The 27,983-nt window shown below is 30.7% G+C and overlaps 1 protein-coding gene across 10 annotated transcripts in view; it reads right to left on the bottom strand.

Moving 5' to 3' along the window:
• Window positions 1–24,304, bottom strand: part of LOC129907799 (kinesin-like protein KIF13B) — a 65,036-nt gene extending 40,732 nt beyond the window's left edge. For 7 of the 10 annotated variants that reach the window (XM_055984176.1, XM_055984181.1, XM_055984178.1 and 4 more), the window contains exons 1-2: window positions 23,086–24,303; window positions 6,468–6,555 (exon numbers count right to left, since the gene is read on the bottom strand). In XM_055984176.1, the coding sequence (XP_055840151.1) occupies window positions 6,468–6,555; window positions 23,086–23,140 (143 nt within the window). In that variant the 5' untranslated portion in view covers window positions 23,141–24,303. Of the gene's footprint in view, window positions 1–6,467; window positions 6,556–23,085 lie in introns of all 10 variants that reach the window. The other 3 variants (XM_055984175.1, XM_055984177.1, XM_055984183.1) reach the window with 2 other exon arrangements.
• Window positions 24,305–27,983: the final 3,679 nt, after the last annotated feature.

Below are 27,983 nucleotides of genomic sequence, written 5' to 3'. Positions count from 1 at the left end.
ACATTGGCCAAACAATAATAACGGTGTGTGACGATGATGATGATGATTATGATGTTGAAACACAAATGCTACTTTAGTGACCAAACCGAAAAACGACCACAGACACAATGCAGGGGAACGAAACAAGTAATACAAGTTAGTAATACGACGACGGGTTGAAGGTGCTAAGTATTATTCACAGTTTGTTGGTCATGCTTTCTGGAAAACCTAATCGATGATGTCATATCAGGTGCTTTTATTATATTTTTAGTTTTTTTTTTTTTTTCTTGTATATTTAGCTGAATAGCTAGTGGAAAATATCACAAGTCTTCTATATTGATTAGAAATAGAGCTTAATTAGTAATGTTTTGAAATGTGATAAATGATATCGTCAAAGGCAATACGCAGGTTGAGTGATACCTAGTGTTTGATGATTTTACTTTTAACTTATCAAAATATTAACAGGAAAAACGAAACAAAGAAGTTCGCCTATGGGTATTTCCATTGTAACGGGTGTGACTATATTACTTATTTTTTTGTTCCTTGATTGTGTACTATTCACTAAATTTTTAAATAGTCAGTTAAACAGTCAGTTAGTACTTATTCCTAAGGATAGAGAAAAAATCAATTTTTCAACAAGCAGATATAGCTAATTCCTAAGAATAAAACTATCTGCTTCTTTCAGACACGAATAAAAAGTATTCTAAGGAATAATCTCAGCAAAAATATTGTGTCAGTTGTCAAAGCTGTTTTGAAAGAATTTTGAAAAAAAATACAGTGGAACACAAGAAAACAAAAACAATCATGAATAAAAATGACGTTTAATTTTAAATATTTTTGAATTTGACAATTTTTTTTTGTTATTCTGTAGAATAAATTATTCTTGATTGAAAAATTCAATGTTTTTATCTGATTGTTTATGAGCCTAATAACTTTATTCGTCGAACAATTAACTGACTGCTTATTAGAAGATTGAAAAATTGGCTCTAAATAAAATATTTAAAAGCTTGAACACCTAATATATGTATTTAGTTTCAAATACATACATATATGTTTAAAATAACATTTTGTTAAACTGTTTTTCAACGTCTCAAACTTTTAAGATAAGATCTAACGGGTGTGACGTTAGAAAATCGATTCAGTCTACTTCAATCACTTTTAGAAGCCATATTGTTAATTTTGAAAATGAAAAGTCGTGGATATCGCATTTAATATGAAAGGATAATTTAATTATGTTTCCAGTTAGCAAATATTTCAAGGGAATTAATTAAATAAATGCTGTTTTTTTACCAATTCAAAAATGTTACGGGTGTGACACTGTAAGATAAAATGTATTTATTAATTTCAAATATTTAAGCTCTATTTACACAAGCAATATTTTATTAAGGTCAGAATCTTAGTATGTACCTATACATACATCAGAACAACTGATTCTTTTTTTTTTTTTAGCAAATAACCTTTTTCAATTTTGGATAAAAATGAGCGTCAAATGTCAATACAGTTTATTCTAGTGTTTTTAAAACAATGCTTACGTCGAAAACTTTTAGAATGCTAATTTTTTCTTAGTTTTTAGAATAAGGTTAATAAAAAAAATTAACTAATATAGGTTTTTAATAAAATAACTTATACAAATTATAAGTATTGATATATTATCATTAAATTTCTTATATTTTCACTTTCATTTTTTGCCTCCTGGTGGTCAACCTGCGTGGAATTACCTCTTGGTGTTCCGCAATTTAGTTTTGAACATAAAAGCATATGTATACATAATAAATGACAGATTACGGTATAAAACTCATGAACTTGTACATATGTCAAAGCTGTAGGAACAAAAGATGAATGTTATAAAATTGTTTGTTCAAATAAAATAAAATATTGAAATGTCCAAATTTAGCTCTCCATTTATGGCATCTACACCTGTCTTATCACATATCTCATATCACATATCACCTGTCATCTGTCACCAGTCATTTATCAATTAGTTCCGTAGCGTCGCACTGTGGGCTAGAACGCTATTTTAGCAGGAATTAATTAAAAAGTCAACTTCTTCAAATATTGCTCATTTTAGTCTTATTCGATAGATAAATGGACTAGCTATAATTGTTCATTCAAAATTGAGGTCAAAGCATTCATTGGATACATAAAAACACAATCGAAAAGCAAGTTTTCGAAAAAAAAGCAAAAAAGTCCACTTTTTCCTCTATCCAGATATTCGTTTACTGAGTTTGTTTTAACGGATCGATTGTGAAAATTTTGCTAGTTTATCAATTAGTGATATATCCTAATATAGTATTTGCTATTAAATTGTAATTTTATTGAACTTTTGTTTATAAATTTTAAGGTAAAGTATGTTACTAGCACCGATTTCATATAAAACGAATGTTCCTATGCTTTAAAAAAAAGGCACGCGTAGGCACACTCTAGAAATAATTTTAAAAAGTAGCTAGCCTATATGGCATTATGTTTTTATAAAACTACGTCCTACAAGCACAAACTTTTTTCGCTGTAACTCTGAAAGTATTGTGAGAAAAATGTTCAAAAAAACCACTTAAACGTGTTGAATGTTTTCAAATAACGGTTTTTTTTATTTGCATTAACATTTTACCTTCCCTATTTAGTAAAAACAACTTTTGTAAGCGTTCAATGACACCATTTTCGAGTTTGATGCGTTCAAACTTCAAAAAACTCATTTTTTTGTTTTTTATACCAATAATATCTGTTTTAAATTGGAAAACCTTATTTAACATAATATTTCGTTTATTTTTGTTGTTGGTCTTATCTTTAGTGTCTGTTGTATCATTATTATATCATTCGACATCATCTTAATGGCTTTAACTGCAACTTTAGATTATTTCGAGAATTTCTAATTAATTAATTAATTAATTCCAGCTAAAAAAGCGTTCTAGCCCACAGTGCGTCGCTTTGGTAGGCGATACTGACGTTCGAAAAATCAAACATCTTGGGGGCATTAGTTATGGAGAAATAGTTTGATTCAGCAAGCCATTACAATGTATTATCGAAGTAAGAACTAAGAAGCATGCATTTCTATTTTATTCACTCAACTAGCTGCAGAAAAAAATTTGAAAAGAACTTGAAACGATGATACAGAGCCTTTGTTGAACAGCAACTATACTATTCAAGTTAAAGGCCAAAAAAGTCTCAAAAAGGTTAAAAGGTTTTTTTTAATACGACCTCAGGCATCTTTGAAAAAAATATTCAACAGTTTCTTAAATATCTATTCTTTGAATTACTTAAGGATTTGCTAACGTTAACGTTACGGGTGTGACATTCAATATTTATTTTTCTCTAAATGTTCACAGACAAAACATTGCATTGTATGATAAATTACTTAAAATATTTGAAGTCCTATATTGTTTAGCTGATTGAAGATAACAGCTAAGCAAAGACCATCAACAGCATTCAAGATTTTTTTTTTAAGTCTAAGGCCCATTTGCTGAAACTAGTCTTAAATATTTATGAAAAACATAAACCCTTAAATTCTACATAGTGGTTTGCACGAACTCAAAATTGGGTCATAAATTGATCTAAGTTTGACATAACTTAGGGGGAAGAAATAGTAGAACTTAAGGATTTTATGTTCTATTTAAAGTATTTTATTGACCAAAACAGACCAAAAATTGATGCATGTGGTAAAAAAGGGAATATATTTTTAATTAAATATATATTTACTCACATTCATTTGCATTAACCATTTACCGATGGTAAAATTTAAAACACATATTTTTGAAACACTGTTCACTTTTTGTTTTTATATTGGTCATATTAATTATTGACAAACAAAAATATTTACAAAACAAATTCTGTCAAATAAATATTTTTTTTTATTAAATTAAATACACTTTTATTGCCACTTTCACTATTTCACACTTTTTTTCTGGAATTAAAATTGCCAAAATCATAAATTTGTTAAATTATTCCCGGTAAATTGCTCAAAAACAATTCAAATTAACTGACGTTTGTGTCGTTTGACATTTTAATTTGAAGTTCTCAGCGATTTCTCGCATGAAAGTAAGTCGTTGCTAGGATGAACATAAATATTTTTTAGAAACTTAGAATAAACTAAATAAAACATAAGAGTTATGTTCGTCCTATCTAAGATTAGAATTTATGACTAGTATGAGCAAATGGGCCTAAGGACGAAATTGACAGCCACCAATAAAGTTGAGAAATATCTTAAGCACTCGCTCAAGCGAACTTCTATAGTCATCACTGAAGTCAAACTTTATCTGCAATAGTCAAACGCAGGGGCAAATGTTCACTTCAGAAAAATTTTGACTTCAGTAACGACTATGAATTCTGCTCAGCATCTTTACCTTTTTTACAAGCCTTGTGCTACCTCAACAAATATTCAATGCAGACTTAACTTGTCGTCTCTTTAGTTTCATGAGATCCATTTAAAGACACACTTGTAGGAACGATTCACAGTGAAGAATAGAACTTAAGACAAGAGTTCGTTTACTATTGATTGCAAAATGTAAAATGTATAAACCATGCCCAATATGACTATCTTGCAAAAACTCCTGACATGGCATATGTATAAACTTTATTTTAAAATGATCTAATATAAAGTATTTTCGACGATAGTTGTCTATTAAATGCATTCGTTCGGATTTCATTTCTATTAAAAATTTCTATTCAAACAATTCTACTAAGTTTCAAAATGTTGGCAATTGTTCATACCTATTCATGTTTTGAAATAGTTAGCTATTGAATTTTAATTGAAAACTATTGTCAATTAAAAAATAATTGCTCAGGAAATATTATTATGCACCGATTACATATAATTAAATTGAGATTTCGCTTCAAGTTGAAATCAAAACAAAACTACAAAATTAAATCAAAACTTTACTTAAAAGAATTTTAAATTAAAGTAAATTGCATTTGTTTATTTATTGTAATTAAAAAAAAATTTACAAAAAAAAAAAAAAGAGTAGGTAAACAAAAATGAAAATTCCATACAATATTGGTTTACATGGCCCAATTCCAACCTGACAGTATCTGCATTTTTGCGTGCATCGTAACTTTGCGCTGCGAGTACCTATGTATATTCATTCGCTTATTGATGTTTTACTAAAAAAAAGGAAAAAAAAAAGAAAAGATCCAACACAAAATTCTGCGTTAAAAGGCAAAACCATATAACTGCAACAGAAATGCCGCTTTAAGCCAACACAAAGTTAATAATGGTGTTCTGTTCTCTTCGGTTCGCTTCTGCTTGTGTTCAGACAACATCCCTCCAGCACAATGCCATTCATATATAACCACCCACTTTATACTATATTCAGACTAACCGATGAGTTGGGTAGTAGCTAGGAAAATTTTTATTGATTTCGTTTAAAGAGCTCTTAACGTTTTGTTTCAATGTAAAACTAGCAAAAAAAAGCATTTAAAAACGTTTAATACATTTTTTTTCATGACACTTTTTTTTGTTGAGTCCCTTACGACAACCCGGAAATCTATCGCAAAACAAGATTATTATTATGTACTACCATAGTCCCTACTCTGATGTATGACTAAATTCTTTTCCACACAATTTAAATTTAATTTTGTTTGACTGTTCTATTTCTTGATACTTGATTTTTTTTTTGTATTCTATTTTTATTGCACATGCCAAGTGAGTTTGCAAATAAATCATTTTTTTGTTCTATTGTTTCCGAGAAAAACTTGTGATATTCTTTGAAATTAAACCTCGAAGCAAAGTCATTTAAAAACAAATTGTAGCAAGTTGACATTTTTTATTCATGGAAAATATGAAAAAAAAAAATGAATGTGAACTTGATATTTGCAAATGATATCCAATACTTAAAAAAGAAAAATACTGTACAAACTTTGAAGCCCTCTTTTTGACGATTACATAAAATAAAACAGAAATTTTGAAGAGGTTTTGAAGAAGTTGAGTTTTTTGTTTTTGGGAGTTTCTTCTGGGAAAACATTATTTCGTGTGTTGTCCCAGCAATCAATATTGAGAGGCACATTTCTAGAGAATCCTTGAATGAAGAACCCAAGTCTTTGAGACTTTTCATCACCTCATTGAATATAATCTTCAAACTAAATAAAGGGAAAAACGCAATTTATTCTTTATTCAATTCCTCATTTAACCATTTTTTTTCCAGAGAAGCAAAAAACCATTACACGGTGGTATTAATAAAACATTAATGTAAGTACGTTGTAGTACATTTTTAGCGATTTTATTGTACAAAAAGAACCTCATCTGGTTACCATTAAAAAGGAAGAAAATAAATCTTTCAAAACAACCCTTTCATTTACTTGGTACAAGTCTACATGCAAACAGAGTTCAACGTTGAATTATAAATGTTTTTTTTTTCTTTTCTTAAAAAAAAAAACACACACATGTGATGATATCTTTCGTGAAAAGCATTTTCGCTTTGTTAGGCCTTTTGAAGCGGATATTTTGTATACATATATCTATAGTACAAAAAAGAGACAATATCACTTTAAACAAAACTTACCTATCCATTTTTTCAAGTGATGCCGGATTGTGCAGCACCGTTTGGTGTTTGTCCATTTCCACTATGCATTGTGTTCCCAATTCAATTTCTGAAAAATAAGAAGACAATTGGTTATTGAAAAATAAAAAGATTATTTTATGGATCGTGACGTAGATTGATATTTTTATTTATAGTTAAATGCGTTTTTATAAATACGAAAACAAAACAGAAAATAAAAAAAATTAAATTGAAATATGCTTGAAGATGATTCAATTTGCATTGAGGTTCTTTGATACTGCAAAATTCTATGACAAAAGAATCCAATGGACTTTATTTTCCTAAATTTTTCTTTGAGAATGCTGAAAGATTTTTTAAACATTGACGCATGGTGGAGCTAGTAAGGCTACGCGATTTACTCAAAAGTCCTAATTGTTGCAATAAAAAGTTCATACACGAAGTCGTCATTTTCATTTTTTACACAAAAGAGTTTTTCGAATTAATTGAAGTTACATTTAATGAATGGAATCATCAATCAAACTGCGCTTTGTAAAAACGATAATTGATCAGGATGTACATAATTGACATACATGAATGTTAATGGTACCATTGAAATGCTTGAAACAAAAGCTTTAAGTCAATGAACTTAAAAATCTGTTCTGTTATAAAGATCCAATCAACATAAATGGAGTATGTAAGGAAAAAAGAGTGAAATTGAAACAGAGAATTGGTGTCTCGAAAATTTAACATTAACATTTAACAGTTTTATGTTTTCTCAAACATTTCAATAAAAAATTCAAGCTTTAAAATAAGACCATGAGATTTTGGGCCCCGGGACACAAGTCCCGAATTTTTTTTTTGGAACTTATGTCCCACGTTACTGGGTTATAAGTCCCGAATAAAATTCGTGAATTACATATGTCCCACCCCACTGAGACAGAAATCCTGAATTTTTTAGACGAAAATGGGACATAAGTCCCGAATAAAATAAAAACTATTTTATATATGTACATATTTTAACTATAAATGGTCATATAGGTACTACGTAATCCATAAGATTATTTTTTGGTGCCATGAAATACGCCCAAGGCCCAAGTGAAATAAGGCAGCCTTTCAAAATTGGCATAATTTTAAATTTCAAAAGAGAAATTTTCAACATTTGGCTTTATTTCTCTTTTACGAAAAGAAACAAAACCAATGTATTTTCAGAAAAAAAGCAACTGTGTCTCGTTTCGCATTATTTAAGCGAAATAATATAATGATTTTTATATCATTACAACTTTTCAAAGACTATGTTTTATTTAATGTAAAAAAAAAACTCTAACTTCAAACAGAATATTTTGCGAAGCGCAAAAAAATTTTGCCCACTCCCTCCCATTTTGAGGTGTGGAAAATAATCATCGACACTATGCATTGGCAAAAAAAAAAATGAATTTTGTCCCTTAAAAAAAACTTAAAATTAGAATTGTCTTGATTTTAAAAAATTCTTGCAACTTAAATTGTAAACCTCTGTGATTTTGGCCTGTAGGTACACTGTTCTAAAAAAGAGCAATCAATATCCTTGTTCTTGCCACTATTTTGAAGAAATATAAAAAAAAAAATGGGAATTCTTTTTTATTCTGCATAGACTGTTAGTCCTTCGGTGTGCAAAATTTTTCTAATTTTCGTCAAGAAATGGCCATGAAAATGATTTCTGATGACAAAATTCATAAAACCACCACTGTTACTACGTCATCGTTGTGCCATTTATTGTCTCGAATTTGACTTTTTCATTAAAAAATCATAACTTTATTGAAAGTACACACCAAAAGTTTAAAAAGTTATAAAAATATTCCTATAAAACTTTCTGAGAAAAATTTTCACAAACAATTAAATTTTAAGTAGGACATTAATTGCAAACAAAAACGCCAAAGGGTTTCTTCCTTCATTGAAAATATTTTATTACAGTGCAATCTGTTTTGCTATCGTTAACCTTTTACAAAATTAATTCCAATACTATTTATTCAAATTCCTCTGAAAACTTTATACACAAAGTGTTTCCTATAATCTTTTAAATCTCATTCCTGTTATACAAAATTCCAAAGAAGGGATACATTTCTAAGAAATTTATTATTCGCTATTAACCCCCATTCTGTAAAAAGTATACATCAATGATTTCCTTTTCTTTTCCCTCTTGGCTTCGAAGAAATACGAGAAAGTTACTTCCAATTGCTAAAGACGTAATAAATATGTAATAGTACCTAACTGATTGTCAAAAAGTCAAACATAAACAAAATTTACATATTGACAAGGTGTCTCAAATGATATATGTGTGGATGTAAGATCCACCGGAAGGAGACATCAATTTTTTTTTGTATGAACTAAATTAGGTTAAAAGCTATATGAAATCAATATTTGATTATGCTTCACCTTTTGATCTAATGTTGGGTAGTTTCTATTAATTCTAATTGATAAAGGTTAGTCACTTTTAACACACCTTTTCGTGTTTTGTTTTAAATTTTTTCCCTAGAAAGGTAATCTTTTCTTCTTTCAAAATAGGTGTCAAGTTCATGTGACTTAGTAACTTTAATCTAACTATCGTTGCATTTCTAATTCTAATTTTATTCTTCCAGAACTAAAAATATCATTTCCACACACAAGTCTTAAAATTGCTGTGTTTATAGTTGAAACTCCCCAACATCCATATTTAGTTATACAATCTTTTCAAAACTATCTACCGGAATAAATTAATAACAATGACGCATTTATAAAATGTCATTCTACCTTTTTTTTTCTTTAATCCAAAACAGCAACAAACACATTTAGTAAGAGAATAGTTATCTTTTTTGTATAATATCATCTTTCTTTAAAATAAAACTACAAGCCTCTAGATATAGATTGTTTATGCATGTGGTACTCTTAAACTTATCTAATTATAAGAACAAAAAATAGAAAAAAATTCGTGTTATATAAGGTCAGGACAACTCTGGCATAATAAAGCCTATAATAGAAAGGCAGCACTCACAAAAGAAAAAGTTATCGTTTGCAAAAAAACTTTTCGCCCTTTATTTGGCGCCATTTTTTTTTTTTCTTTCTTTTCTTGAATCAGCTCCTTCATTTATATTCAAGGAAATTGAAGTTGTATAGTTCCTACAAAAAATATAAAAAAAAATTCTTTGAAATCTTTTGCTTTGACAGGCATAAAAAAAGCAAAAAAAACATTGAAAATTTCTGGCAAACGGTTGCAGAAAACACGAACTATATTTATACGAGTACTTCATGATTATAGCTTCTAGCGAAAGAGAACATTGAAACTAACCCTTTTTTTTTTTTGTTCGTTTTGCTATACGCGATTTTATGTTCTTTTCTCAATTCTCATTCTCACTATACTCCCTCCTTTTCTAAATACCTACCTGCATAGTTTCCAACCAATTCATTCGGGTCAACAAGCTTTTGACCTATTTTTCCATTCTTTGCACCCCCCCAACCCTTCTCCTCCAGTTTCACCCGACAACGACTGCGGGCAATTTGAGAAATTTTAATTCCTCGCTTTATCCACCCGCACTGTGTTTGCAATCCAAACGACACGAAAGAGGGCGAGGGAATACCAACCAACAAGGAGAGAGAACTTATACTATCCAATTCCATAAATAATTTATACCCACCCCAAGCTTCAAGCTCAAACCCCATAACAGCCTACTTATGACAATTTTTTTCTGTTCAATTTTTTCTTGTCGCTTTTTTTTTGCTAGTTATTCCATGTTTGATTTATTAAATCAGAATATAGCAAAAAAAAAAAATATAACTAATCCTTATAATAGTCAAGCTGTATTCTATAAAAAAAAAAACTCTCGACCGTTTCAATACTTAAGCCTTTTTTTCATATAACAACGATGACGACGACCGACCGACGAAGACACAAGAAGAAGGAAAAATTTTAAAGAAAAAAGTCGCCACACTCATAAGAGCATGACCAACAACCATATACCTTTATGAAAAAGCCATATTGTTAGCCAAGACAGAAGCAGGCAAAGGTACTTTAAGCAAAAGGTGACGTAACATAGAGCCACGACACTATAAAGCCAAGAGAAACCCGACCAAGTTTTTGGAACTGGGTAGTATTCTGCTTTTTAGGTTTTTTTTTTGTTGTTTTTTTGCCATTGCTGTTGTTGTTGTTGTATTTCATTGTACCTTCTTGAATTTCACTTTGTTTCCTCTTTCGATAGGAAATATATACTCGTGCAAAATAACAAAAAAAAAATCAAACAAAAGGAAGATGGACAGATGCAATGAAGCACCACTCAAACAATGGGATAGGATTCTATACTTGAACCGGAAGGATTTGTTAAGGAAGCAATGTTTGGTGGCGGCGGCTTTTTTTTTGTTGTAAAGGTACTTCACCAAAAAAGATCAAAATCTTTTATTGTGTATTGATCATAATATGATGATGTTTGTACTTTATTTGTTTGCCTTAGACGTCGTTGATTGAAAAACGTCTATGTGTCTGGTCAGCAAATTTTCAAATTTATTCTTCCTTCCTTTCTTTTGACAGTGTTAACAATGAGTTAACTTCCTAACTGGACTCTATAGAGACTTTAACAAAAAAACCCTTTTGAAATTTTCAACATAAAGCAAACTCTTTATTTGAAATAAAAAGAAAAGGTTTTCATGAAAATTGTTACATGTCTGTCGAAAGTCTGTATTCTTGTCTATGTCAAAAACCTCTAGAAATAAGCTTTAGATAAAAACTAACAAAGGAAGGCAAAGTTGACTAAGCAAGTTATACCCGTGAGTAGAAGCAATAAAAAAGTGTTCGCATTTACAAATTTTTTTAATCTTTCATTGCGTGTTCGTTATGCGTGTTAGACATGTAGTTTGTTTGAGTCACAATTTCGGGGAAATCATACATACTTATAAGAGAACAAAGCTATAACATTTTTTTGAGCGATACCTAACACTTTTTTGTATAAAATAGGCAATCTGAATGCCAAAGACAAACAAATTCCTGATTTTGACAAATAATGCGAATTGCTTTTCTGCAAGTGACCGCTAAGGCATTCAATTGTTTCTATTGGAAAAAGCAGTCATTGGGATCGTCAAGATGACATTCAAGAGTTTCATAGGACTAAACTTTCTTATTTTGTTTACAATCTGAGCCTTTGCTTCGTTTGCTTTGCAAGCTTTTGGAAAAAATGAGTAGGCTTTACAAAGAGATTACGATGCATATTGATTTTAAGAATTAGTATTAGCCATTAACCCGATGATTAATTTGAAACTGTGCCGGTTTTCGACACGAAATTCTATATCTCACAGCTACCTACACACACATAGAGAATGCTCTTTACGCGGATCAGCCCAAAATATCACAGCAAAGATACATATATAAAACAATATCCTGAGTAGAGTCCACCTAAGCATTACTCTTTTGGCTGCTCTAGATATCGTTCTCCATCTGATAACCCTCAACAACAAACAAACAGTTGCGAGCACTGCGATTTGTCCCGAATCCTCATCTCAGTTGTCAAACAATAATATTGGCCACTCCGCAAATATAAATTCCACCGAATCAAGGTGACGTGAAATAACGCCAAATGAAAAAAGCCAAATTCCAAAAATTTGGCATTATTTCGTTTTTGAGAACGAAATAAGGCCAATTTCTCAATTTGGGTTTATTTCGTTTTAGAAAACGAAATAATACCAATTTGGCATTATTTCGATCTAAATATTTAAGACTTAGAAACAATCAAATGATAAAATCTCTGGATAAAACCTGATATTTATCACGAAAACAATCGAGAAATTAAAAAAAATCCCCCCTTTTTCACACAACTTCCGTTGTTTGCTGTTGAATCCTTCAAATGTGCTTAGACATAAGAACAAATTGCAAGAAGAAAGTAATGCAAATACCTATATATGTAAACTAAAACGAAATCCAAGTTGACGATGAGATAATGGAGACTGAAAAAAATTTTGACGCATTACGAAGGGTTCAATTTGGGGAATCGAAAAATTCGCGCGAAATTTGGTGTTATTTCATTTGGCATTATTTCACGTCACCCCGAATCAATCCCAAATTACATTGACTACACTATACCGAGAACACAGTTTAGAAAAAAAATTTCAAGTCTCTACCCTTCCAATATCAGCCTGGGAGAACATGGAGTTCTTGAAAGACAAACCTATATATTTGTATACAAATTCATTCAAAATTAATAAATAAGGTGTTGGTGGATGAGTGTACTCCAGTATGATTGACCTACGGCTCTCGTTTCATTTAGCGCTCGCTAAAAATGTAACAACCTTGTCAATCCGTTCCCCAAAGGAGGAAATTGGCATACCTATCGCTCACTAGAACAGAACCTTAGTTGGAACAACAATCTCACTTGTGTGGCAACATCACAAATCTAGAAGAATCAAAAACGATCAAAAAAAGCTCTTATCTCTGAATAGATGTTTTAACAGGAAAATTTTGTCAGCAGGCATGCTCTGCGACTTACCGTATTCTCTAATCATTTTTGTAGAAGCTGAACGGACACTGCTCTTTCTTCAAGGCGTAAAACTCATTTGGGAGAGTATTATAATAATGATCCCAGTGATTAAGCCAACACGGATACAAAAAGTCTATTCCGCTTCGATGTGTAAGAAGATTCTACAGATTCATGTGGAATCTCAGTGGGCCATTCTATGGCCTAAGTGTGATGGTATTACAGTAGTCAGCTACTTTTACCTAACCTTACCTAATACATTCCACATTCACACTGACTAAAAAAAAATTATCTCCGTACTTGAAGGCAGAAGTGAAACTCTGCTGAAGAGTAAAATGATGAGCATTCCTTGAAGTACACCCTCTTTAACAAGTTCATAGTATAATAGAAATACAATCAAAAATACTTCTTATCTTCAATTTCCCATAATGTACACAAGTCGAAGTTTATCAGGTACTTAAACATTCGTTTTTGACCAGCAATCTAAAACAATTCTCTTCGACATTCTTCAAAACTCAATTTTATATTCATACACAAACTCTTAATAATACAATTGTTCAAAATGCTAAATTTAGATTAATTTCCTTCATTTGTTCACACCAGTAACAGCATAGAGAAGTTCATTCGCATTTGTAGAACTCCCTTTTGTCAGTTATAGTTTAAAATACTTAAACAAATGTTGTTGTTTTTTTTTCAACTATTTTTCAGACCCCATATTGCTATAGTATCAAATTACATTGATCGCATGCCATGTCACCCTAACAACAAAAAAGTACATGCGTACGATATAGTAAAACATTGCAAAAGTACATTTATCAACTTCGAACAGTAACATCAAAACAACAACAACAACAACAAAATAACACAAAATACAATTCACTAGCATTCAAGCTGTTCATTGCTGTGTAATGATCCAAAGGTCAGCGCTTGTCACAGTCTGCCAGCATTTAAGCGCTATTAGTTTAATTAGTTTCAACAAATTGCTGCGTAGGGATATTGTATTGATGTGTAATCGTACTTATGAGTACGTATAGCAATGCGAATGTTACGCATTTTACTAGCTTATATGGTGTTTGTTCGAGTATATAATATCATATCAAATTCGCATGAAGGAATCGGAATTTGAAAAATTAACTTCCTCGTTAAAAAAAAAGAAGAAAAACGAGAAAGTAAAGCGATATTTTATAGGTTTAATGCTTTGATACGTAGTAAAGGCTTATCGTTTAGCAAAAAGTGTGCAAAAAAAAACTATCAAACGTTTATGTTGTTGTTTACTTTAAGCTGGTGTTTGAAAATTTTTTACAATTATGACACCAGATGGCCAGACAAACAAAATAATCTCTTGCGTTAGTGTGTTTATTCAGTTGGTTTACGTGTTATGCAATTGCTAGACATAAGCAAAAAGTATAAACAACCAGACTTTTAGAGTCAAGTCAAATTGAAGTACGGTAGTTCAGCGAAAAAAAGGATATGCGCTTTCTTAATGGATAGGAATTTTCTAAAACAAAAAGAGTTAATTGGATGTAATCGATCACGATGAAAATATTCACGGGAATGTTTCAGTATGAAACTACTTGAAAATTCTTCGGAATTAATAAATATTGCAGAATTTAATGTTTGGGAAGTAAATTATTCAGCCTACGAGAGCTGAACTACTATTGACTTTCCTTATAGGGCTTGCTTATCAATTTTTATTTTTTTTAAACAACTAAACAGGGGTTTTAAATAATTGTATTATTTTTGCCAAATTAAATTTTAAGTAGCACCTTGTCTGATTTTTAAGGAAAATATTGGCAAGAAAACTTTACAACTTTCTTATTTCGAGATTTTCGAGAAAAGTTTCATGTAATTCTCTATTCCATTAATAATCTGCTAGGTAAACCCTTGTAGAAAAAGTTTATCCTAGACAAGACATGTAAGAATCAATCTTACTTCAAGATACTAAATTTCTAACTTCTTTTATCGATATCAAGAACTCTAACACTACTTTTGAAGCCCAATTCGCTTGGATATACGATAACATTCTGTTGTTAAACAGACTTTTTGACGGTGGTTCAACTTCTTTATGGTAGAGGAAAATACATTTTAAGCCTACTGTCCATTTTAATAAAATAGATTCAGTACCCATTTACATTCGGTGCGATACCAACGTTAAGGTTTTCTACTTAAATTTTATTTGTTTAAGAGTTTAGACAATCGTAGGGTGGATGAACTCTGTCATCTTCTGTGACCGAAAAATGCACCGTCAATTGAAAGAAAAACTCTAAATTGACAGCAGCTTAATAATGAAGATTCTTCGCATGAGTAAGCAGGAGTAACAAAGCTCGATCGAATCAGAAGCAAGAAAATCCAGGGAAGTCTATAGGTACGTTACTTTAACTTTACTGTTCACATTATGTTTCATGTCTCAGGACAACTGAATGTAGTTTTCGTTGAATTTTTTCGTACCAGGAGTAGCAGCCAATATCTCGACCTCAATCTTACTTTTCTTCTGTTTTCGTTTAGAAACTTCTCCCAATTAATTTACTGGTTGTATTGCGTGAGAAAAGATAAATAAACTTGGTCAAAATATCAATACAAAATTTTTTTTATAAATTTCCAAGTTAAAAGTTCAGTCAATAAAAAAATCGAAGAAAGAGGCCAACAACAAAAACTAACTCGTTTTTTCTTCCAGTAAAAATAAGTTGGGATAAGTGCTTGGGAATAATTTTAAGCTATGGAATATCTTCGCTCCAAAGTACTTAAACATAAGTTGACCTTTGGAGCGTTTTCGTGAAGTCCTCTTGTATATATGTATACCTAGTTTATAGAATAAGTTTATCAGCAGTCTTTAAGGATGCATAACCACGTTTTCTAGAAAATAAATCCTTAAAAAAAAAAAAAAACAAAACAAATAGGACAAAGAAGATACAATACAAAAAAAGATACAAAACGAGTTCAAGCGATCTAGATTGTTCTTTTATTTTGAACTCATTGTTTGGTTTTGTTTTCCTCATCCACTGCGTGATTGTAAAAATAAACCTACACAATTCCGTATTAATAAATTCACTACTAACCAGAAGGCATACAATGTAGGTAGGTACGAATATAATAATAATAATCCCAAGACAACAAACAATAAAACTCAGCAGAACAAACGCGCAGTAATATAAAAAAAAAAGAAAAACAAAAAAAAAACCACAAAATTAGACCAGGCCAAAATGTTAACAAGAATAACACACAAAAAGTGTGCATCAATTATGCGCAACACAATTATTATATTTTGCCAACAACCAACCAACCATGTTTTACTACACTATACCAACCATATAGTACATAAGTACTTATAAATATAAGTACTATATACCGTTATTCAAAACGATTGCGTTTTTTTTCTTATTAATATGTGTGCCATATGAACCTTGGCTCCATGCACAAACATTTGCATGACATGTGTTTGTGGCTTGTTTTTTTGTGTTACTACTGCCTGTTGCCTTGAGAGGACTTTAAAGAAAAATGAAAATTTTCTCGAAAAGCCTTAAAAAAAAAGTACAAAAAACGAGAAAAGAAAAATAACCATCATCATCACACGCCACAGAACACAATTTACACTGAGGCGTAAGAGATTTATGTCCTTTTTCCTTTATTTCGAACACAAAAGAAGGTGCTAAAAACAAAGCAACATGCAACCTAACCCAGAATATATACCAACAAAAAACAATGAAAAATGAAAAGAAAAACACCAAACAACTTTCCTAAAAACGAAAAACAACAACAACAAAAAATTAAAAAAAAAAAAAAAAAACTAATCCCCCATGGGTCATTGTGTAGCGTATATTTGCATATGAATTAGCCAAATGGGGGGTCCCAGGCACTCGAACTCTCTCTCTTCTGCCTCCTTCCCTAAGCTCCTTGAGTTGTTAATCATCCATTTTTTTTTTGTTCCTTTTTCGTCTTCCGTCTATTTCTATGATGTTGGTAGAAAATTTTATGGCGTTGCGTGGTCACTCTGTGTAAATATAAACACAAGACAATTTGCACATAAAATTAAAGGACAAAGGACAAATGTACTCAACGACTATAGCAGTGTTACTCCAAAAAGATTCTTGGACTTGTACCTACTATGACTGACGAACAAAAACAAACAAACGGACGGACATTTTTTTTAATTTATGTGAAAATGTGTTTTGAATGAATTAAACTTTGTGATTCAGAAAAGTTGTGTGTACATTGCAAATGAACACAACAAAAAAAAGGTGAATAACTGATTGTTGTTTTGCAAGAGAGAATTACCAACGATGGTTAGTAGTATCACACCTTTCCTGAATCACCTTTGAGGAAATCACTGTGGAAAGGAACAAAAAAAGGGCTCATAGAGTGATTCAGTCCGATAGAGTGAATCAGCCAAGAGATATTATTCTAATAATATTTCTGAATGTTTTTTGTCCAGAGGAAAAGAGAGACCTCGGTTATTAATACTTAAGCGATGGAAGCCATTATATGGATATTGTTCCTGCCCTGCCATATCCACTCTACCCAAGGGCGCCGGATGAGGCTTAATCGATATGGAAGTAGCGTGCTTTGCATTATAAGAATGTTATAGGTGTCAGTTTTAATGATGAAAACGAACTATAACATTTAAGAACCTCGTAACCGTTTCGCTTGGATGCCTTACAACTTTCTTTATCTATATTAAAGTTAGACCCTGAAGTTGTTAGAAAAAACAGAAACATAATCGTAATATATTTTTTTTTTCTTTTAGGTTTGTTGGTAAAATATGAATTAATTAGATAGACAGAATTAAATGATGTTTTCTTTTTGTGGGTGGATCATATTGGTTTTAGGTATCTAAATTATTACGGTTTTGTAATTAACATTAACATTAAAGCCATGTTGTTGTACTAGAAATATAAATCGAACACAAGTAGGTAATTAATCATGACAACTTGATGGCGAATAAGATGAAAAAAAATGGTTTTTCAATTTATTCTGCCTGCCAATATTGCATCGATATTGCAAGAACTTTCTAAGGATTAAGTTTCGTTTGATTTTTAAACTTCCAATCTTAAAATGTAATTCCGTTATGATAAGTGTGGTATTGCATGATGCCATATTTGGATTATTGCGAATGAAAACTTAGTTTTGTTAGAATCAATAAGATTATAACGTACACCAAATTTAATCTAAATCGTTAGAGCCGTTTTCGAGAAAATTGCAATACCTCGAAAACAGTATATGGAAGGTATGAGTTAAAAAGGAGATATTAAAAAACTAAAAAAAAAAAAAACGGACCTAGGAGACTACGCAAAAATCATCTGCACCAAGTTTCAAGAAAATCCATCCATCCATTTGGGGCCTAGCTCGATGTACAGATGGACGCACAAACGCACACACGCACATACCGACGGACGGCATGACGAAAACCACTTTTTTGATCTTCTCCATCATCGTAATGTTGGTTTTGATTAAAACCTCGAATTTTTTTTTCTACACGAAACCAATACTTGCCCTAAAGAGCAAGTAAAAATGATGAACTATGGCTACGCAAGCATATTTGAATCGATTATTTTCAAAACATGACAAATCCATTTTGAACACTTTTTGTTAAACCCATAAAAAAGATGCATGAAATAATAAATATTTTGAAATCAATACAAGTTGCCAAACAATGGTAAAGTGGTATAATTTGGCATTATAATTTCTTTTTAATTATAGCAATCGTTTGCGTATTTTTCGACATTTCTTCCATTTTTGACAATGTTCGATACTTTCAACACTCGTGTCCGAAATTTTAAGACGTTCACTGGGCCAGTATTATTAATACTGTAGCCAGTATTATTAATAAGAGCAACCAGATTCGACGCACGGTTTTTTATTACAAACCACAAGGTTGCTCAGCTGTTTTAAGAAAATGTTAATTTTGTTATTAATAGCGTTTTCGTTTGGGAATTCTTAGAAGCGTCCGGGACTGTCCGATCCGGATTGCCAAACGATCAGAGTTGGATACTTTTTTTTGATTCTGAAGTTTGGGTTTCTTTGTATTTGTGAAACATCAAATGCGAACGTCTGATGAAAGTTTTGTTTTGTTTATTTTTTTTATTATCATTAAGTTATCTATTTTTGTTTTGTTTTCTTCACATTATTTTAATATAGTTTAAAGTTTGTGCATAGTTAAAAATCTTAAAATTGAGAAATGAACAACAAAGAATGACATTTCATTACTTTGACGTCTTAAGTGTGAACATGTGTGCGTGATTCTGGTTTTGATTCTGCCTCAAAATTCGGAATCGATTTTCTCTTCTTTTCAGAATTAGAACTGTCATTGAGTGCCAAACGATCAGTTTCAGAATCGTTCGGGAGAATTCCGGACAGTCCCGGACGACCAAACGAAAACGCTATAAAAAAAACTTAAATTTTCTCTTTCGGGAATATTCCAAAATTTTAGCTTCTTGTAATATTGTTTCACTGTTTTTGGACTCAGCCTTAAATCAGAAAATATTACCTTAAATATTTATATTATTTTGAAATATGACAGACTTTAGAAATTAAGATGACCTATAAAACAATTTTGCAATCTACCTACTGTTTTCTGTTTTGGATTCTTGATTTTAATTATTTATCATCGTATTTACGCATGTTAACTTTCAAATCGTTTCTTAAAATTTCACAAACCCTTTGAATACAAATAAATATAATTCTCTTTCTTGACCATTTGGTTGAATGTGAGAAATGTTCAATAAATTTTTTGAGTAACACTTCACAAACATGACAAGTGTTCGCACAAATTATATCGCTGCTTAGTGTTCAAATTGAACTTGAATCAGTTCAGTATAGGTAGGTTCCTGAATTAACATGCCAGTTCGTCTATGTTTATAAAATTGTTATTTTTATCTTTTCTAGATTCGTAATTATCCAAAATACTTATATTTAAGTATAACTTTTGAGTTTTGACCTACCGGAATTTTTTTTTTTTTTTGTTTTTTTTTTATTTTCTAGGAAGTTTCTTCTTGATAGCATCTGCAGTAAGAGAAGTTTCTGAACTCTCGATTCTCGACCACTTTTATTAGGCGTTATTAAAAAGATAATACAGCAAGTTACAACGGGGTCTAACCATTAATTCCTAATATCTATGACTAATACCTATATCTATGAAAAATGATTGGTTCTTCTTCAAAAGTGCAGTCCTGTTAAAATTTTCTCGCGAAATAAAAGAAAATACCTCTAAGAGCAATTTTTACTTTATTAATAAGAATATTAACAGTCAAAAGGGTTTTAAAAAATTAAATCACAACAAAAACATTACTGTTAAAAAAAAGAGCCAAGTTCTCCTATGTTGAAGTTATGCTAGCACAAAAAGTACTGAAATGTAAAAGTGTACCAAGTTCTAAAGCTTAGCTTTAAATTTGTATACATAAAATGTTGATTGTTCTCTTGACAATTTTTCTTTAAATTACCGATTTTTAAAGCTATTTGAAAAATTGCCAAGTAAACAATCAACATTTTATGTATACAAATTTAAAGCCAAGCTTTAGAACTTGGTACACTTTTACATTTCAGTACTTTTTGTGCTAGCATAACTTCAACATAGGAGAACTTGGCTCTTTTTTAACAGTAATGTTTTTGTTGTGATTTCACTACTTTTTGCAAGGTATTGCTCAGAGAAAATGGGCGGTTACCACGACTCTTGTCTAAAATTGTCAAATGTAAAATTTTTTAATTTGTATAAACAACCAGCTCTAACATTCTACCAAATTTCAAGATTCTACGATAATCAGAAGTACTCTATAATATTTGATGAAAATTCAGTGGAAATTGGCGATTGCCACGCCCCCTGGCTGAAATTCTCAAATTTTAAATTTTTTCCTTTGTTCTCTTGACAATTTTTCTTTAAATAACCGATTTTTAAAGCTATTTGAAAAATTGCCAAGTAAACAATCAACATTTTATGTATACAAATTTAAAGCCAAGCTTTAGAACTTGGTACACTTTTACATTTCAGTACTTTTTGTGCTAGCATAACTTCAACATAGGAGAACTTGGCTCTTTTTTAACAGTAATGTTTTTGTTGTGATTTCACTACTTTTTGCAAGGTATTGCTCAGAGAAAATGGGCGGTTACCACGACCCTTGTCTAAAATTGTCAAATTTTAAATTTTTTAATTTGTATAAACAACCAGCTCTAACATTCTACCAAATTTTAAGATTCTACGATAAAAAAAATTCAGCGGAAATTGGCGATTGCCAATTTTCAGCCCCCTGGCTGAAATTCTCAAATTTTAAATTTTTTCCTTTGTATAAACTATCAGCTCTACCATTCTACCAAATTTCAAGGTTCTACGATAGTCAGAAGTGCTCTAAAATATTTTATGAAAATTCAGCGGAAATGGGCGGATGCCACGCCCCCTGAATTGAAAATCTCAAGTTTTCGATTTTTTCCTTTGTATACACCACCGTGTAAAATTTCAAGTTTCTACGATATCGGGAAGTTCTCCATAATTTTGATGATCTGTCAGTGAGTCAGTGAGTCAGTTACGGTTTTTGCGATTTTTAAAGCCCTATATCTCAGAAACTACTCATCGTAGGAGGCTGAAATTTTACGAGGTGTTTGGTTTTGACCAGCTCAACAAATGTAGCGAGTTTGAAATTTCTAGCATCTTTGGTGTGGAAGTTAGAGGGGGGTCGAAAATAACCTGAGTTGTTTCCTGTAAATAAGGCAATAAGGGTGTAGTGCCAAAGTTGCTAGAGAACTTGGCTGGGCACTACCGTGCCCCTTGATATTTTTACTTCGTCTTTTTGTTAACCAGGATATACATATATCGTCATTCTAGTTGAGAGGTCATATCGTGGGAATAAAGCCAAAACCACGAATCTGTAAAATTGTAGTTTTGAGAAAAACGACTTCAAAGTTTTTGAAACTCATGCAAGCTCATGAGAACTCGTGCAACGGACATTAATAGTTAAAGCTGCTATGCAACATATTTAGGATTGGGGTCAACCCAGTGAATAGAGGGACCGATATGCATATTCGCGGTTAAGGTTTTGTGCTGACAATGTTCAATAGTAAGAAAAAACTTTTATAATTTGACAAAGGACTTGATAACTGACGGACTTGGGCTGACGGCAACAAGTCTTTAAAAGATTAACTTAGGGTAATGGCGAATCTTCCAAAATCCGTTCAAAATTATTTAATGCTTTTTTTTTGCAGAATTTTCAAACTTAAAATTAATAGAATTGGTCGCCTAAATGTGTTAACATGTTGTTGGTTCGAGATTTTTCGAATTATTTCGTTCATATTCAAGGATCTTTATCTTGACTACAAACTTCTAGGAATCACAATTTAGTCTCTGATTTTTATTTTACAATTACGATAATGTGCTCCCCTTTTATAACTATAAAAAATACTTCATTTTATAAGTTCCATAAAAAAAAAACTTTCTTCCTTCAATGACTTGCATCATTTTTTTCAGTTGAAATTCACACATTGAGCCAACTTTTGACATTGGCTCAGAAACAAAAAAAAAAACAAGAGAATGAGGAAATCCCTCTCTCTTTATGCAACGAGTTACCTTTTTGTTTTTTATTATTTATTTTGTGTTGCTTTGTTTGTCCAATTATTTTCTCCCAATACTGTAGGTACCTTAAGTAAAACAAAAACAAAAAACAGGTAACCTCCGTCAAGTCTATCGGTATTCATCATTTTTTTTTTTTTTTTTTGTTATTGTTTTTTTGTATAGTTTAGTTGGCGCTTTCGCTTGACTTGCTTCGCTGCCTATTTATTGTTGTTGGGTGCTAGTGCTCCATTGGCACACACTGACAACGACAACGAACAAAATAAATAAAAAAAAAAAACAACAATCAGTTCGAGTTCATAAAAAAAAGAGTGAGTCATGTGGTTAGTGAACACGACTAAACGACAATGTTCTGATGATGATGCTGATGGTGATAATAAATGAGTGACTCGAGTCTGGTTTTAGGAATAATTAAAAACGTCACAAATCTAGACTTGGCTTTATTGTGTTTCCCCCCTAAAGACACCACAAAAAAAAGACGACAAAATGTTAATGAATGAACAAAGCCAACACCCCTTTCGCTCTGTTTGTGTACAAAATATAATTTAGATATTACAAAACCATAAATTTAATCAACTCTAATTAATTAAATATAAACACAAAAAAAAGGGAAAATAATAATGAAACTTACCACGACGATTGAAGGGTCGCACTCTTACGGCCACCTTTATCTTATCTGTCGACATTTTTGTGCGTCTTTATTTTTATATTCTCTGGTCAATAAAAACAGCAACAGGAGCAACACAGAACAGACACGCACTACTTTTTTATCAATTTTATTAAATAAACAAAAACAAAAATAATACAAATTTACAATATAAACTAATTAATTAAAAAAGAGACGTAGTCGGTTGGAGTGTAGGTAAAATAGTTGGCAAACAGCTCTTCTCTTCTCTGCTGGTGTACACACGACGACGATGAAGGAAACGAACACGAAAAAACTTCAACGACGATGACAGAGGAACACACACAAACTGCGACGAAGCTCGAGTTTGAGATACACGAATTATATGGTTCCTTGATTTCTCTTGAATTAATCCTTTTTTTTTTAAGTTGTTTCAAGAAACTATTACTTTTTTCCGGGAATCGGGGGACAATTTGTTAAAAAAAAAAGTAATCAAACAGATCTAGAAGGATATTGGGTCAGGCAAGAACGCCATTATTTACATAAGAATATAATTTCCGGTTAATAAACTTGCGATTTGTTAAGTTATCGAAATCGGAAGAGAGAGAGATGTTAATTCCTTGCACATCACTAGTCGGTCATTGATGATTATTTTTTTCTTCACAAAAACAAAAAAACAAGATTTTTTTTCGTTGAATTTTTTCTTTCTTCTTCTTATTTTTTGTAGATCGTTGTTGTTGTTATAAATTATTGCACTAAAAATTTCTACAAAAAACCCAAAAAATTAAAAAAACACTTCTTCGTTTAGAAGAAGTCCTTCGGGAATCGATTTTTTATCCTTCAGGGAAAATTGATCGTTTTTTTTTCTCTTCTTTTATTTGCAAAAAAACATGGAAAAATATATACACACACACATACATATACAACAGAAAAATAAAATAAAAAAAAACACCCACGACGACGATTTTGATTTTTATTTTGTGAGAAAAACTCTAAATAAATTTAAATTTTTCTATATATTTTATTAAATTTACAAACGTTGTGCAATGTTTTATTGAATTATAATAAATTTGAATATTTTGGAATTATTTTTTGATGAATTTTTAGACAATTTTCTTGAACCGAAAAATTGATAACTTGACAATCGACGCCATTTTTAAGGTTTTCTGTTCTGTTCGTGTCGTTCTCTCCGTTCACCAAAGAGTGTTTCACTATACAAATTGAATGGAGAAATAAATGGCGAATGGCAAAATAAAAAGAACAACAAGATGGAAAATGGAGAAATGAGTGGATGTGTTCGTAGAGTTTGGTTGGTGTTGTTGAGAATTTGGGAGAAGAAGAAGAAGTGCGCATGACAAGTCGATAAGGTAGGGTGATGAGGTGGGTTAAGTGAGTAGGTAGATGGGCTTAATTTGAAGGGAGATACACATGTGCGTTAAATCTAGTGCACGAATGATGCAAAACGTTATAAACGCAAGCGTATATTGTGGTTTTAACTTAGAGGATATAATATAGGGAGTGCTTGTGCTGTTAGTTCCGTGAAGCTTTTATAGAGGGCTCTAGTTTCTTTAAGTTTTTCGATGAGTGCATGCCTCCATTTTATTTTCATAATGGCTGTCATCAACAAGCGTGTTTATTTACAGCTGCGGAACCGGACTCGAACTGAAAAACGAAGGCAAGAGTGGCTCAAAAAAGTCAATGAAGATGAGCACAACGATATTACTCCGCTGTAAACCCTAATAAAAAATTGCATTTATTTCTAACACTAGGAATTAAAAAAAAAAACATTTTTTTACGCATTTGGGAAGCTTGAATATTATATTTTTATTGTGTAAAATAAAATGTATATTTCCTACTACAAGTTGCTCAAATTAACTTTTGAAACTGAGCACATATACAATTTTCAACTCTTTCCTTTTTCAGTAAAATGTATTTAGTATAGTATAATAAACTGGGGTTTATTGCCGGTTTTACAAACGTGATTCAGCCTTGGTTCCGAAATTTTTTAAGCTTTTAATAAAATTTGTATTTTATTAAATTAAAAATATTCGTTTATGATTTTTTTAAAAGCTTTATTTTAAGCAACTTTTACAAATAATTTTTTGCAAATAAATTTATTAGCACAAAAGAATGATTGAGAGTTACTATACCAAAACTTTTGTTTTGAAAATTAAGTTAAGTCTTAGTGAAGTACCTAAAGCTCAAAAATTGGCAATATTAGGGAACCCGGCCGAACAGCTTAGATTTTGATGATCTTTTTTTCAAAAGTCGGCAATTAAAAATACTTAAAAGTCTATAGATTAAAAATTGAAGGTGTTGCCGTTTTGATTTTTTAAATTTAATTGAAGATTTTTGTGAACAAAAAAACTTTTTTTTTTTCAATTTTTTTTTCTTAAATTTCATAAATTAATTGATGCCAAAAGATTGTCTAGGAAATTCAAGGGAAAAAAATATATAGGAGTGAGGGACAATCTTCCATCGTTCAAGCGATAGATGCAATTTTCTTATTAATTGACTTCAAACACAAAAAAAAAATATTTGAACACAACGGCAACACCTACAATATTTAAATATACATTTTTAAAAAGCTAGAAGCTAAGTCATATTTGTTAAATTAAAATTAAGTTGATTGAAGTTAGGGCTTTTGAAAGAATGGTAACTGATATCAGATTTTTGAAAAAAAAAAAAAATATTGAACAAATTTTAACAACATGTCGTTTTTAAAACTTTTTCGTAATATAAAATGCATTTATTTCCAAAATTTTGTTCGGCCGCATTTATTATAATTTGAAATTATAAAAGGAAATGTCAATATGTATTACGGTTTATGAGAAAAATTAAAAAGTATTTCATTTTCGAAGAACTTTTTTTAATAGTAGTTTTGAAAAAAAATTTAACTTATTTTTTTTATTGTCCCTTACTCCCTTATATTTTTTTTCCTAAAATTACCTCGAGAATCTTTTGCTATCATTTGTTTAGTGAAATTTTAGCAAAAAAAAAATGGTTTTGTTCAAAAAAAATTTAATTTTAATTTTAAAAAACAATACGGCAACATCTGCAATTTTTAAACTATAGACTTTAAAGTATTTTTAATTACCTACGTTTAAAAAAAAAAATCCTCAAAATCAGAGCTGTTCGGCCGGGTTCCCTAATAATTTGCTTTTGTTACTCTACTATCTGTTAAGTTTTTTTTTAATAAATAGAATGTCTATTATATTTAAAAAAACTGTTATGCCATTCTTAAGAAATTACAAGTTCACACCTCAAAAACAAAATTTAAAAAAAAATCATCGACCCGTTTTCAAAAATTAGATCTTTCAAAAAAAAACTACATATGTATATTATGACAGATAATATTTGTAATGGCTCTGGAAATATTACTTTTGTTTCAAAAATCACCAAAAATTTTCAATCTTAAAATCTGGAAAAAAACGATGTATCATTTCTAAAAGCTTATAAAATTTTCAATAGGTAATCGGAGGTGAAAACTATCTCTGTTGGTCAAATAGTTTGCTTTTCAAATTATAACGTCAATTTCGTCAAAATTGAAAAATGATTTCAATACTATTTTTTGTAGGTACCTATACTGTGCAATTTTTAGTTTTAATATGGACTGACGTTATAGCAATTTTCCAATATCAAGGGTTGCTGTTAAATTTTTCGATAAGGAGCTTGATTTGCACTTTTAATGATGCATTATCCATTATCTATTATGTCATTTAAGTTTAGTATATTAAAAAAAAAAAATGATAGAATAAATTTCAGCAAAAATCTGCATTTTCGTGGCACCAATATCTAATTATTTGTCCAGAGTAAAAAAAACCCAGTGTATAAACAATAATTATGATCATTTTTTTGTGATTTCTTATCGCTCTGGTTATTTCCAATTTCCACACAACAGGTTGTCATGTTTAAAGAAGACACATTTCCTTTACAATTAAAGTTCTTTATGATAAGAAAAGCTTCTTATTACTTATTAAAACTAGATTAAATGTCATAAAAATCCCCCGAATATAAAGCAAACTAATCATAACAAAACGGCATCAAAGTTCTTGTTCCATATAGAACAATAGATACAATAAATGATTGTTAAATGTTTTAAAATTCCTTAAGTTTGTGGATAAAATCGTTTGGGTCAAGTGTGTTCAGATTATTGTTAATTAAATAATCCTCCCCAAATTTGTCAGCTAATAAAGTTCTTCTGTCAGCATATTCACAGACATAATTGTTAGATCATATACCTGTCTTAACCAAGTTAGAAGTTTTTTTCTTTCTTATAAATCTAACAAAATCCCCCGTTTCACAAAAATTGCGTTCTAGCTTAATTTTTTGCCCAAATTTGAACTAATCGATTCCATACCCTCCTTCACATGTTTTTCATAATTTAAATATAATATCAAAAAAATCATAAATCAAAGGCATACAATTTTGGTCAAACTAATCAAAGCCGGTTCCGCCAGTAAAATTTAACTAAACAACCAGAAAAAAAACACAATAGGTAACCCAAAACTTTGCCGTTAAATATCTACCAAATAGATTCAATGTCACTGACAAAAATCATTCAGTGTAAAATTCAAAGCTAACATACTTACTTACCACCTACCCTTGAAAATTATTTCGAAATAAACAAAAAAAAAAAAAATTTAAATTAAAAACTACTATAACACGACAAATCGATTTATTAATAAACAACAAAACAAAAAAAACCAACATAGAAAAAATCATATCTTTTCTTATGCAGCATCATGCACAAGCGAGTGAGACAATTTTTTTTTTTTTTGTAGGCCAATCAATCTTTCAGCTCGATCAGCTCTGACGTCTGAACCCATTCATATCAATCTTAAACCACAATGCTCAGTGACAAGACAAAAACACTCTCCCTTTCAACTTAACTCCATCAAAAG

The sequence above is a fragment of the Episyrphus balteatus genome, chromosome 1 (genome assembly GCF_945859705.1).
Source record: "Episyrphus balteatus chromosome 1, idEpiBalt1.1, whole genome shotgun sequence".
In the NCBI taxonomy this organism is placed as follows: Eukaryota; Metazoa; Arthropoda; class Insecta; order Diptera; family Syrphidae; genus Episyrphus; species Episyrphus balteatus.
The sequence above is the reverse complement of the archived record's forward strand: the minus strand, read 5'-3'. Positions and strand labels throughout refer to the sequence as shown.